The 13,534-nt window shown below is 42.7% G+C and overlaps 1 protein-coding gene across 8 annotated transcripts in view; it reads right to left on the bottom strand.

The window, feature by feature from the left end:
* The window catches only part of LOC307035991 (uncharacterized protein), a 47,438-nt gene that overhangs the window by 28,834 nt on the left and 5,070 nt on the right, over positions 1–13,534 (bottom strand). For 3 of the 8 annotated variants that reach the window (XM_079675910.1, XM_079675911.1, XM_079675913.1), the window contains exon 2: positions 4,592–4,918. In XM_079675910.1, coding sequence (XP_079532036.1) covers positions 4,592–4,900 — 309 coding nt within the window. In that variant the 5' untranslated portion in view covers positions 4,901–4,918. Of the gene's footprint in view, positions 1–4,591; positions 4,919–5,468; positions 5,620–12,646; positions 13,454–13,534 lie in introns of those variants that run through there. The other 5 variants (XM_079675906.1, XM_079675908.1, XM_079675907.1 and 2 more) reach the window with 4 other exon arrangements.

The raw sequence follows: 13,534 nt of genomic DNA, 5'->3' as shown, positions 1-13,534 counted from the left end.
TAAAGTAAAGTTTGGACATTTTGGAAAATATATACATTTACTTTCTTGCCTATAGTTAGATGAAAAGATCAAACCCACTCTCTCGTGTCTGTATGCTACTTATTAAGCCAGCGATAGATGGGAAAAAAGATAGGAAACACCCACAACAATACAATGATGGTACATTAACCATGAATATCCTTATTTATAATATAAAGAAAGAGCCTGAATTAAAATATAAGATAAGGATTGTATGTTTTTTGTGTGCCAGTGATAGAATGACAATTTGTGTTTCTTTACAAAATATGATTCTATTCAAATGTAACACTATCCAAGTACTCGAACATCCAACCCATAAAATAAATCTAATATGCTACATCAGTGCAAAAAGACATTTCATAGAGGGTTATGTGCTAAATTAATTATTGGTTCTGAGGGTGTTCATTACGGGCTCCTAGACATAATTCAGATGTTTTGAAGTCGTAAGCAGTTCCAACAAAGATTAAATAATTAATTGAATCTCCCTTATAGACATCTGATCATTCTACTGTTTGAAGCCTTATTAAGTATAATTAGTCAGTATTTAAAAAAAGGAATAATAATTAAACTCATACACTAATATAAATAATATTGTTCTATTATTAACAATAAATAATTTCCCCCTTGGATTTATCTCATCACACTCTTGTGGGGGCTTAACCACTCAATGGAACTGGACTAAATTACTGAACCATAACAAGTCATTAAATGCCGTTTCACCTGAACCGCCTACAGAAGTTAAATACTACTTACAATATGCACTGGTGCATCTGTATTCATATTTTCGTTATGTATAATATAATATTAGTCACATAGGCGCCTTTTCATGGTGCATTGCATATTTTGCTCATCTTTTAACTTCAACAATGAATATGAGCACTTCTACAGTACCACTTATTCTGGTATTAATGAATTCACTTCAGTTTTTCTACACATAAATACAGAAACAAAGCAGCAGCAGAATAACACTAGAGCAGACCGACTGATGTGAGACTCCAGTAGCTCCTCCTGAACATATTTGCATGATGGCCGCACTTTGCATGTTAAATGAAGTCAGAGCACGGTGAGAAGAAGCTCCCTGAACATAATTTCACTTAAGATAAACTGCTTTGTTCACCCAAATGCATCGCTGTGAGCAATTATGTGCATCTATTTCTCACTGTATTTCTTTTATAAAACAGGAAAGAAGTAACCGTCCACACTATCTAGAATTAACCTTTACGTTATACATAGTTGATAGCAATATTTATTAGAGTAATAAAAACAATAGGGCAGCTTTAAATAAATAATGCACACATCACATGCTCTCAGTTTGATGTGAGTATTTCTCAGTCAGCTATGGCCTCTGGCAGTGAACCTGACCATGAATGAGTTTGAACACTTGACATGTGGATTATAAACGGGGAGTTCACTCCATTCATTTCACGTTAACAGTATATCCCCTATCCTATTGTGGTTTGTCAGGGGTCGTTTTAACAAAGAACCAGACCCTGATGGAATACTTCAGAATGACAAAAGATCAGGAAACGTCAGATTAAGTTCCCACATCATCAGCGTCTTGCTTTGGATCTATAGACGTAGAGGAATAGGCACCACCTGGTCATTATGTTGCACTGTACTTTTCATTCATCCTTCTGCTTCATTCACTGACTTGTTCCCACTTCTGTCACCTAAAAAAAAGCTAACAGGAACCAACTGACCGCTCTGTGTTCACCCGTCATCCAAACAGATTCAACTAGAAAATCACAAACGGAGGAACGGCTTAAAGAAATGACCTCGCACAACCTTTCCTGTCTCAGCGGAGGCGCGGCAGATAAAACGTCCCACACCGCTCAGTGTCTGTGATACTAACGCTGAGGTCAAACTGAAGTCGCGTCCCTCAGACTATCTGTGACCAGGGGGCATATCATATCCACTATACATGTAGTTTTCATGAATTCATGGACAGGATCATTTACTAGCACCTCTTTCTAAATGAGACAACATGGGAATTTGAGTATAGCTTTGATGATAAATATACCCAAAGTACTGTGACATATATTTACAGTACATCCACTGAGCATTCACTGCTACTCTCTAACTGCGTGGTTAGTGCTGGGTTACAATGGGTTAGCTTAGCTTAGCATAGCATAAAAGCAGAGTATGGGATCCAACTGGCTGGTATCAGCTCATGGTCTGGGCTTTAACCAGAGCAATCAGCGCAGACTTACAGAAGCCTAACAGGGATGAATTCCCCCCGCCCCCGTTTTCAATCTCGGGGCATTACCCTACACGCAAAACAAACAAAACACAACGAATTACAACTTTGCTCACATTCATAAGCAAATACAGACTGCACATTTCCCTGATGAGATTAGTGGCAGAAAGAGAGAAAGAACAAGTAAGGGAGGGAGGGCCGGGGACAGAGAGAGCTCACCTTTCCTCATAATGACTACGCTCACCTGTTCATCCCCTCACCTGGGGCAGGGGGATCACTCCCTCCCTCCTCCTCCACCCCCCAGTGATGGTCAGATAAAGCAAGTCTTTCAGCCTCAAAAGCACTGACGCTTAGTTCCAGCTCCCTCTCTCCCCCTGCAGCCCAGCCCTGAAACTGATCCAGGTAAGCTTTCTGACGGAGAACTTTCTCACACTCCTGTACCTGCCAATCACACACCTCCCCGGCAGACAGGAGAAATAGTGTGACACACACACACGCAGTATTCATGCAGCACACACACTGAAGCGCACACAAAAGCAAACTGTACACAGATAAGGGAGATAATTGGCTCAGGGACAGAGAGTCTCACAGGTAAATAGGCTATGTATGTGTGTGTGTTAAGGTCAGCAAGGATACATTAGGAGTGTGTGTGTGTGTGTGTGTGTGTGTGTGTGTGTGTGTGTGTGTGTGTGTGTGTGTGTGTGTGTGTGTGTGTGTGTGTGTGTGTGTGTGTGTGTGTGTGTGTGTGTGTTTCACGCTCTGAAGCTTCACCTGGGTTTTGTGCCATATTAGGAACATTATTATACCACAAAATGAGTCGAATTACAGCCACAAGGTCTTTCGCTGCCATTTCTGTGATACTTTCATTACGAGAAAAGGAGTCAACCATGCTGTGAGCGATCAAAGGGTAAAAGAAGGAAAGATAGACTGCAGAAGAAAAACAGCAAACAAAGCCTCCGCAATCCCCGGAAAAGATTGTGGCTTGCTCCTTCGTGTCCTTGCCAAGTCGCTTTATAGGGATTTTCTCTTACTGTAGTTTTTATAAACAAATTGCTGCAATGAAGAGTCCAGGAAATAAGTGACTAATGCAAGATGATGGAGGGATGGATTTTAAGACTTTAGAGCCCTGCAATATGTGATTATTTGGGTCACTCACTGTTGTTACTGTCCCTGACTTTCTTGATCTTAAAGCAACAAAACTATACTTACATGTATATATATATATATATATATATATATATATATATATATATATATATATATATATATGTAACAATTATTTTAATGATTCATTGATTGAAAAAAAGGGAAAGAATTCTAGCTTTTTCTTTAAATAGTTTGTTTTGTCTGATCAACAGTCACAAACCCATTGAAGTCAAATGTATTATCATAATTAACTCAGATAAATAATAAGATCAGCAAAAACTCATTTTAAAACGTTTTGACTGTTGCCTGAAATTAATCTAAAGGATAATCAATATAGTAAAATTACTTTCAGCCCAATGCAAGTTTGTGTAAAAGATATTTATGTAACAGTACTGAATGATCAGGGGTGGATAAAGCACAGGTTGGCCTATAGTCTGCAGATTGGGTGGGGGTGCTCAAAGAGTAAGAGCCTAGGAGCCCCTAACCACCTTAATCTGTAAACAAAGCACAGAACACAGAAATAATTCATTTTATGGGCTAATGCCTTAATCTCTCCCTACTCCCTCATTATGTTTGTTTAAATGATTCCTGCTAACTGTGGGTAAAAATCAAGAAAAAGAGGGTGAGGCGTGTCTGAAGGAGGAAAGAAAGTTGTATTGAATAGTCAATATCTCCCTCTTGGCAACTCTCTCCTCCGGTGTGCTAATGGAAGATGAATTGGTCTGCTCTTTGATGAGGACACGAGATGGAGAAGCCAGCAGCCTGTTGTTTAATCGAGAAGCAGATTGTTTGATAAGCCCCAAAGGAAGCAAACAAAACAGCAAAAGTATTTAAATTAAGTGCAGAAAGTTCAGGAGGGATGGAGTAAATGAGGGAGGAAGGGGAAAGACTGTAACTCTGACGAGATCAAGGCATGAAAAACATAACTGCGTGATGCAATATCATCTTATTTAGAAATTGACAGTCTAAACAGTTCCCAACTTGTTACCTTTGACTTAAAAAATTATGTACAGTGACCACTCAGTTATTATTGCCTCACTGAACAAAATAGCAAATGTTGCTTCCTAAAATAGGTTCTTCCTGTTCCATACAAAAAGGTGTTCAATTATTTGAGTCTGAACTCTTCATTGTTATTCCTGCCTCGCTCAGGTTGAGTGTATTGTTGTACTAGAAGCTTAGCCTGTTCCCTTGGTAACCATACTGATAAGGGGCAGTACCCCCTGTACTTACTGGCCATGCGTACTTGAAGGGAATGACAATGTGTCCATTAGTCCCATCCTCTCCTCCTCCTCCATCGTGTCCTCTGTGGCGGAGCGTCTGGGAATTTCCCCCCAGGATCCCAGAGCTGCCCGACCCGAAGGTGCAGGTTCCAGAGGGGGCGACCCGGGCCTGGTACTCCTTGAGGCAGGCATGGAAAATAGTGTCACATTGGTCCCTGGCAGAGCAGCGCTGGCCTCCGCTGGCCTGGAGGTCACAGCAGTCTCCCGTCTGCAGGAGTCCGAGGGGGTTCTGGTAGTAATAGATCTGAAGCTCGAACATCCCGACTGCACACACAGCCTGAGTCCAGAGAGGGGAGAGGGAACGAGAGAGTTACATTAATATGTTATTAACAAAAGCAGTGTCAATAAGAACTCGCTATTACGGTATGAAGGCTCTCAGTATGTAGTGATGCAAAAGCAACAAAAGTCAAAGGTGATTTAAATGTGTTATTTGATGATTTGTTCAAGTGTATCTAAAAGTGTGCCTGAAATAGTTGCATCAATATTAACTGTTGTTTTTGCCAAGTTATAGTTTAGGGTTATAAAATGAGATGATTTTTAAGTTTTAAGTTATTTAACTGAAAAAATTTACAAACTATTTCAGAAAGACATGAAAGCAAGTAGAACAGAAGCCAGAAGGGATCCATGTCTCTGTTTGACAGAAATCTTAAAGAAATACTGCCCCATTTTGGGAAATATGTTTGTGAGCAGATTTGTGGAAAAAATTTCACTAGAACGGAGGATTCATTAAATCCTATTTTTATAGAGCAAATAGGTTCAGAGCACCACACACACAGTGAAATTAGGCTTCTGCATTAGCCACTTTCACATCAAGTACTTTGCCGTACTTAGTTCCCAGCACTTAGTTCCCCCATGGAACTAACGAGCAGATCGTATTCACACCGGAATATTTCCCTGAGGGAAGATTACGCAAATGAAGCCTTTGACGTCACTTCTTCTTCTTCGGCTGCTTTGGGTTTACTGGCAGGCCGCTGTCAACAACTTCAGGGCGTATACTGCCATAGGCCCATAGATATATATATATAAAGGCTAGATGGCTCAAGGGGGAGTCGCCAGCGTAGCTCACCGGTGGCCATCTTGCCACAGTCAACAACTACAGCTGTTGTAAGGTGAGTGTTCTGCACAAAAATACTCTTAACTCGCTGAAATCTTGACTGATTTAAAAACGGTTTGGTTTATTATAAATGTTATTAGCATGGCTATGATACAGGAGACAACAAGACATGTTGAAAAAAAAAAGTCCATGATTATAATTACAAGTATGCAGTATCATAACTACATATTTGATGTTTATAACAAACCAAACCGTTTGAAAATGTGTTGAAAATTGAGCATCTCTACGGTTATTTCAATAGTGCACCATAGAAATAATGTTATGAATGAGCGAGCTGCCTGTGGCAAGATGGCCGCCATGTGGCGACGTCGGTCTCCATTGGCCAGCAGCGCGGGTGAGTCATCTAGTGTTTATATATATTAATAGGCGCATTCACACCGCAGTACTTTTCCCACAAAGGTTCATGAGAACTTAGTTCATCAGAACTCTTTAGTTCTGATGAACTAAATACAGATCGCGTTCACACCGGAATAAATCCCTGGGGGTGGATTAGGCAAATTAAGCCGCTGACGTCACTTCTTCTTCTTCTGCTTTGGGTTTACTGGCAGGCCGCAAACAACTTCACGGCGTCTACTGCCGCCCAAAATCCCCGGCCGGAAGTCCCCGGTTGTTGGGGACTGGCTTCAGTAGAAGCTGCTGGGACTCCCAGCAGCTTCTACTGAAGCCTTCCGAGTAAATCGCCAGAACGCCGACACCTCATCACTCCACCGCTCCCATGTTTTTTTTTGTGTTGCCATAGAGAGACGATGTCCCGCCCTTCTACTTCCGCCCCATGGGACCTTATTTCGGAAAAATTATGTATTGAAGTCAATGGGGAGAGAAAACATATCTTTCGATCCCGTTTGAATTGTTCCATGAATTACACATATGATGTTTGTCAATCTTAAAAAATAGTTTCCATCTAAAAAAAGTCAGAGTTTGTCGTAAAACTGTTGAAATATAAGACTATGAAAAATACGCAACTAGAAAGACTACAAATCCCAGAGTAGCATAAGTGATGTCATAATTGTTTTCCTCCACTAAATATAAGAGATAGATAAGATAACTTTAACAATATGCCTGTGTGCTTTGTACCAGGCTGTAATCATACCAGCAATGGGTCTTGCTCGTTCTTCCGCTTTCCGTCTGATGAAAGGACCAGGAGTGGCTGGCTGGATCAAGTTAGCTAGCTAGTAGCAAGCACGTTAGTTAGCATTACAGCTGGCTTAGCCTTGTAATTTTCATTAGCCGTAACATTAAGTTAACCAAAGTGTTAAACAGTAGAGTAGTAGTCATATTTCGTGAACCCTTTAATCCCGTTCAAACCGCAGTACTTTTCCCACTTTAGTTCCGATATAGTTCCGAAATGTCGCGTTCACACCAAAAAGAGCCGGAACTAAAATTAGTTCATGAGAACCTTTTTACCCCCTTTTCCGTCCGTTTTTAGTCCCTGTTAGAGAGCAGGTACTTTCGTGGGAGAAAAAGGTTCCTATGTCTGATTGGCTGGGCAGTGTGCAAACCACGCCCCCTAAGACTCCCAAAAAGTTTTGTGAAGCCGCCATTTTATTATCCTCGCATTAGCATTATTAGCACATACCTGCCAACCCTACCGATTTGGTCGGTAGTCTACCACTTTTGACATGTTTCTACCGCCTACCGACTTAGCTGGCTTTCCCTACCGATTTTCAATCTTCCCAAACTATAACAAATAAAAATGACACTCCATAGACACTGGACTCGACTTTTGGTGGACACCGTTTGCAGCGTGTCTGTGATCGCATCATACAAACAGTCCTCTGTGTTTTCTGAAAGAGAAACAACGTGCAGAGGAAGGGCAGCGTTACCCCCGACGAGGCATTTGAGTCCTGCAGGATTTCCCCGTTAATATCAGTGTCTCGAAAACACATGTTGGCAACTGAAAGACATCCAGTGTTTGGTCTTTTCCGGAAGCATCCTACAGTGTCTCAACCATGGTCTCAACTAAAAAAGTACCACAAACACACACAAAATATAATACCATTTTGTGATTTTGGGATATTTATCTCCCATTCTTTCACTTTTTCTGACCTTTTCAACACCAAACATGTCGTTAGTGTCTCTGTTTAGTGAACTACAGCAAACTGAAAGCCTGTACATTATTTATATCAGACTTTATCATTTGAAAAATGCACGAAATTATTTTTTTAATGCAGTATTTTCTGATATATCCTGCGCAACACAAACATATTTTGCTCTGTGCAAACCTTTGACTCTAATATGTCAAGCACATGAAACAAGAATATGAACCTGGCTTTATCCAATGTTCACACAAGAGTTCTACATCCTGACAAATCCTTCATCTACACTGTCTCAACTGAAAGAGGACCAGAAACACATTAAAAATATAATAAAATGTGGAGACTTTGGGATATTTATCTCCCATTCTTTTACTTTTTGGGCATTTTACAGACCAGACATGTCGTTGATGTCACTGTTTACCGAACTACCACTTTTTCTGAAATGATGCAATATATGTTAAATACATGTTTTATACATGTAACTACTGGGGTTCCATTTCTTCTGATTACCTAATTTGGGCGTGCACATTTGCCACGCGCAGACCTACCACTTTTGGATTTGGAAAGGTTGGCACGTATGTTAGCATTAGTCCAGTGCAGAAATGCAGAGAGATTAACTTATGGCAACACAAAAGATAACATGGGAGCGGTGGAGATGAGGAGGTGTCGGCGTTCTGGCGATTTACTCTGAAGGCTTCAGTAGAAGCTGAAGCCAGTCCCAAACTCCGGGGACTTCTGGCCGGGGACTTCCGGCGGCAGTATACGCCGTGAAGTTGTTTGCGGCCTGCCAGTAATCCCAAAGCAGAAGAAGAAGAAGTGACGTCAGCGGCTTCATTTGCCTAATCCTCCCCCAGGGACTTATTCCGGTGTGAACACGATCTGTACTTAGTTCATCAGAACTAAAGAGTTCTGATGAACTAAGTTCTGATGAACCTTTGTGGGAAAAGTACTGCGGTGTGAACGCGCCTTTTGAAGAGTACTGTCACACCGGTGTGATCATTCTATAATACACCTTTAAGCCCAGATGCCCCCGAGGGAGACATGCTAACGCTACATTAGCATCGGCGATCTTTTATTACTTCATGCTATCTGCACAAATGGTTAACATTGAACATTAAAAAGATCAGGCAGTTCAGGGAGAATCGAGGGAAGGCAGGCAGGCAGCTTTGCATGACATTCTTCTGGACGTGTTTCTATAGTTATAGTACTTTTCCCACTTTAATTCCGATATAGTTCCGAAATGTCGCGTTCACACCAAAAAGAGCTGGAACTAAAATGTGTTAATCAGAACCTATTTTACCCCCTTTTCCTTCCCTGCTAGAGAGCAGGGACTTTCGTGGGAGAAAAAGGTTCGTATGTCGTATTGGCTGGGCGGAACTGCCACCCGAAGTTCCCGGCCGGAAGTCCCCAGAGTTGGGGACTGGCTTCAGTAGAAGCTGCTGGGACTGGGAATCTTCCCAGCAGCTTCTACTGAAGCCTTCCGAGTAAATCGCCAGAAGCGTAGACACCTCCTCATCACTCCACCGCTCCCATGTTTTCTTTTGTGTTGCCATACTTTTGTCTCTCTCCGTTAATGCGCTGGGCTAATACTAATGCTAATGCGAGCAAATAAAATGGCGGCTTCATAAAAACTTTTCAGAGTTTTACGGGGCGTGGTTTGCAAATCGCCCAGCCAATCAGAAATTAGAACCTTTTTCTCCCCAGGAAAGGGGGTGACAAGGTTCACAAAAAAAAATTCTAGTTCCAGATCTTTTTGGTGCGAACGCAAAATCCCAGGAAATATCGGAACTATTCCTGGGAAAAGTACTCCGGTGTGAAAGCGCCTCTTGTCTTTCTTTTTTCTCTCCACCTTTTGTGTCACCACCACTCCCTTCTTATTTCTCACTCTCCCAACCCAGGGGGCAATGACACAGAGGTGACTCCTCCTCCCTCCTTTCTCTTTGTGGTAACAAGCTGTAACACTCCTGTCATTTCTCGTTCTGTTATCAACTTTTTTTCTGCAGTGTTGCCATGCTCCTTTTCATCGGCCTCCCTTTCTTTACTGTGTTCCCTTACTGTTTGAATATGGGTGGAGTGAACACACATCCACACAGATTTAACAAGACCCCCAGGGAGTCTCGGAGCACAGGGGTCAGGTATGTGCGTTAATGCATGTGTGTGGGTGTGTGTGCTCCTCTGTCTGTATGTCACAGCAGAATTAAACAATGGCTTTGGCTTCTTACAACAACGGCAACAAAAAAACACAAAACATGATGCCACTGTCATCTCTGTTTGCCACGAAACCTCTATTGATGAATAAATCTCAATAATTCACAGCTCTTTTTGGCATTCTGGCACAAACATTGGACTTAATTATTGCTCATTAAGTCCAAGAATCAGAATCATGCATCCCCAAGTGGAGTTGTGTGCTTCATTATGGACAGTAATCACCACGAGCAACAAGCTCTCGTGTGTCCACTGCCCGACACTGAGCCCGAACCTCAGTCGCCCCATTGTGTTTGGTTAGCGTGTCCCTCTCCTGCCCCTGTCCCTGAGCCGAGGGGGGTGAGGTGGGAGGGGACAGGGGGATGAAGGGGGGTGAACCAGTCTACATCAAAAGGCTTGTGGAGATACAGTGGCGCTCATCACTCTACATCCTCCTTTCTTCCTCTCCTCCTCTCGCTGCCCGAGCCATTCCCTGCATACCAGCATTTCAGCGCTCAGTCCGCTCAGAGAGAGAGAGGGAGAGAGAGGGAAAGAGAGAGGGGCCAAGCCGAGGCTCAGACCGTCTCTGCAGGAGAGAGCTTTGGGCAGTTTGAGGTTCACTACACCCAAAACTCAGGGTGGCTCACAAACAAATCCTCTTCGTCTAAAGATATTTACGTTCAGGAACTGAACCCTGTTTCATTGCGAGAGACAGGTTGGACAGTGCTAAGGCAGTGCAGGAGTTAAAACAAGACCACAGAGTTAAAGGAAGTGCTATAAAAACACCATAATAAAGCATAATTTCTTCTTTCAAACAAAGTGCAACAGTTTAGGTAAAACAGTTGTAGAGCTGTAGTTCACATTACAGTCACCCACATGGTACAGAGCAAACAAGCAGAATAGAAAGGAAAGCCTCTCATTTATTGTTTGACTGAAACAACGCTTTAATTAAGTTTTGATAATCGATTTAAAATGTAAGTATTTTTTCATGGCTAAAGATTGTTGTATCAAGCATCTCAAATATGAAACATTCCTTTTTTTCTTAGTGTTATATGCTAGTAGACTAAAGTTCTCTGTGTTAAGAATTATTTCACCTTTGACTCCGGGGACTTGTATCAGCATGTATATGTTCTGACATTTTATTGACCAGATGATGAGGGAAACATTTACCCTGCTAAAAAATGACAGGCTCTATTATTTAGCACAATGATTTTCTTATTCAGCCGTTTTTTTAAATCTGGCAAAAATTAAAATAGATTTTGTAAAGTTTATTCATGTTTTCACAGTATCCCAAATCACATTTCACTGCAGATGTAAGCCTTGGAAGTTGTAAAACTGAACAACAAGCAACATGAAGTGACCTCTGAAGATTCAATAAGCTTCACTTATGAATTGTTCTATTCTGAGCAGGGTGTCCCCATTCACATGGTCTCTTGCGTTCTGTGTTAATCAAAAGTCCCCAGCAGCAGCAGAGGATGCAGAGTGTTACTCACTGCAGTGCAGTCAGAGAACGGAGGGAGTGGAGTGTGTTGTTCTTTAGCTGCGAGTGGTTGCAGAGGTGCAGAGAGAGAGAGACATGCAGAGCTACCCGAACATTCAACATTCACACGCCCCAGAGTTGATTCTGCTGTGGCCCCGGGCTCCACACACACCCAAGACACAGATGCTGGATGTGAGCACACTGTTTAGAGAAAACATGCACACACACAGACTCTCTCTCTCTCACACACACACACACACACACACACACACACACACACACACACACACACACACACACACACACACACACACACACACACCTCTGGGCATGTTTTTGCTATTATTGAGTCCTGTCACAAATCATAGGCATCCTGATCAGGCCAGCAACAGCTTGACAGCTCAAAGGGCAAAAAAGGGGATTTTTTGGGATGTAATTTTGCACCTTCTGGGCCCATATTATGCTGGCATAGAAAACAAAGCTTGTGATGCATGCCAAAAATAATACATACTCCGAGCTTGTCAGAATTGATTGACTATGCTTGTATCCAGTAGTTTACGCACAAAATAGAGTATGCATCAATGGAACCATGAGTCATGGACATAAACCAGCTGAGAATTGCGTTTAAAAAAAGGCAATGCATCATCAAGCAAACGTGCTAGCTTGAGATGCAGAAAAATGCAGATGCTGGTATTCACTTATTAACCATGGGGTGTGGATGCCTTGCAGAGGATGTGTGGTGTGTAATAAAGGTGTTATTTATTCTCCAGTTTTCCACTGAGGAGCATTACAGTCCTTAAAAAACAATATCATTTATTTATCACTGAAATTCACGAAATATATAATATTATTTTATAGATTATTTAATTTGTGTGTCTCATCAAAGAGTTGTTTAGCTAAACTATTTGTATCCCTTTGTTATTTACACTCAGTGCTTCTAAAACAGGATTATAGTAGTTATCTTGCTGCGTGGGATAACAGACAGCAGCGCACTGATACAACAGGTGGGCACAGCGCCATGTAGGAGCAGAATGAGGGCAACACAAAGAAGGAACAGACAGTGTGTAAAGACTCCATTATTGCCTGTATTCAAACAGCTGTGATACGAAACACAGACTGAACAACAGGTAAAAGTCAGCTCCGGAGGTTTAAGTACACGCCGCCAAAAATAGCACTTAATCGGTGGCTTACCTGGGGTTGTATCGTGAGCGCGAGGAGAAAAATCACAGTCCGCTGCAGGTGGAGGTGTCCCCGGGGTCGCTCACTCTTCATCTCCGTGATCTTTCCACTCCCGTTTCTTGGATAGAGCCGAGTTACCTTGTGCGCTCTTGTGCTCTCCATCCCTGCGTCAGGGGGTTGGGAGCCGTGCTGTGCGCTCTGGCGGTGGTGATGTCCTCCTCCTCCCTCCCTGCGTCCGACCGTCCGCCCAGCTCTCCCCCTCTCCGGTCTTAAACCCTGCAGCTCCCGCAGAGCCACTTCATCGCGCCCAGGTCAGAGAAAACCATCCCCCAGCCACCGACCCACAAACACACACCTGAGTCCAGGGTGGATCTCCACTGGGAATGGCACATGCACACACACACACACACACACACACACGGCACATAAACACACTCCCCCGTACGCTGTATTCCTCGCACCACCTGCGTTAAGAGGCTTTAAAGGTCCAATCTGCCGGCTCACTTGACTTGACTCTCATTCCAATAAGCTCACACTCTCTCCCTTCTTCAAGCCTGAACCACGCGCAAAAACAAACAAAAAAGACACCCTAATACATTCAATGTGTATATCCACTCCGTGATGAGTGGGAGAAAGCAGTCACCCAAGTTGCGTCTCTCTCCATCAGAATGATTCCACTTTGCCCTGTTCTCATCGAAGCGGCTGGTTGGTCATTTGTTAACCCGATACGAAGCCCGGCGGCGACAGTCAGTGTGTGGACAACAATGAGAGAAAGAGAGAGAGAGAGAGAGAGAGAGAGAGAGAGAGAGAGAGAGAGAGAGAGGGGGGGGGATAGAGATATATAGAGAGAGAAAGAGAGAGCATGGAGGGTGTGTCCTGGGGCAGGCAGGGTAGATCTGT

Source organism: Notothenia rossii (assembly GCF_949606895.1).
Source record: "Notothenia rossii genome assembly, chromosome: 4".
In the NCBI taxonomy this organism is placed as follows: domain Eukaryota; kingdom Metazoa; phylum Chordata; class Actinopteri; order Perciformes; family Nototheniidae; genus Notothenia; species Notothenia rossii.
This window is presented reverse-complemented; position numbering and strand designations above follow the sequence as displayed.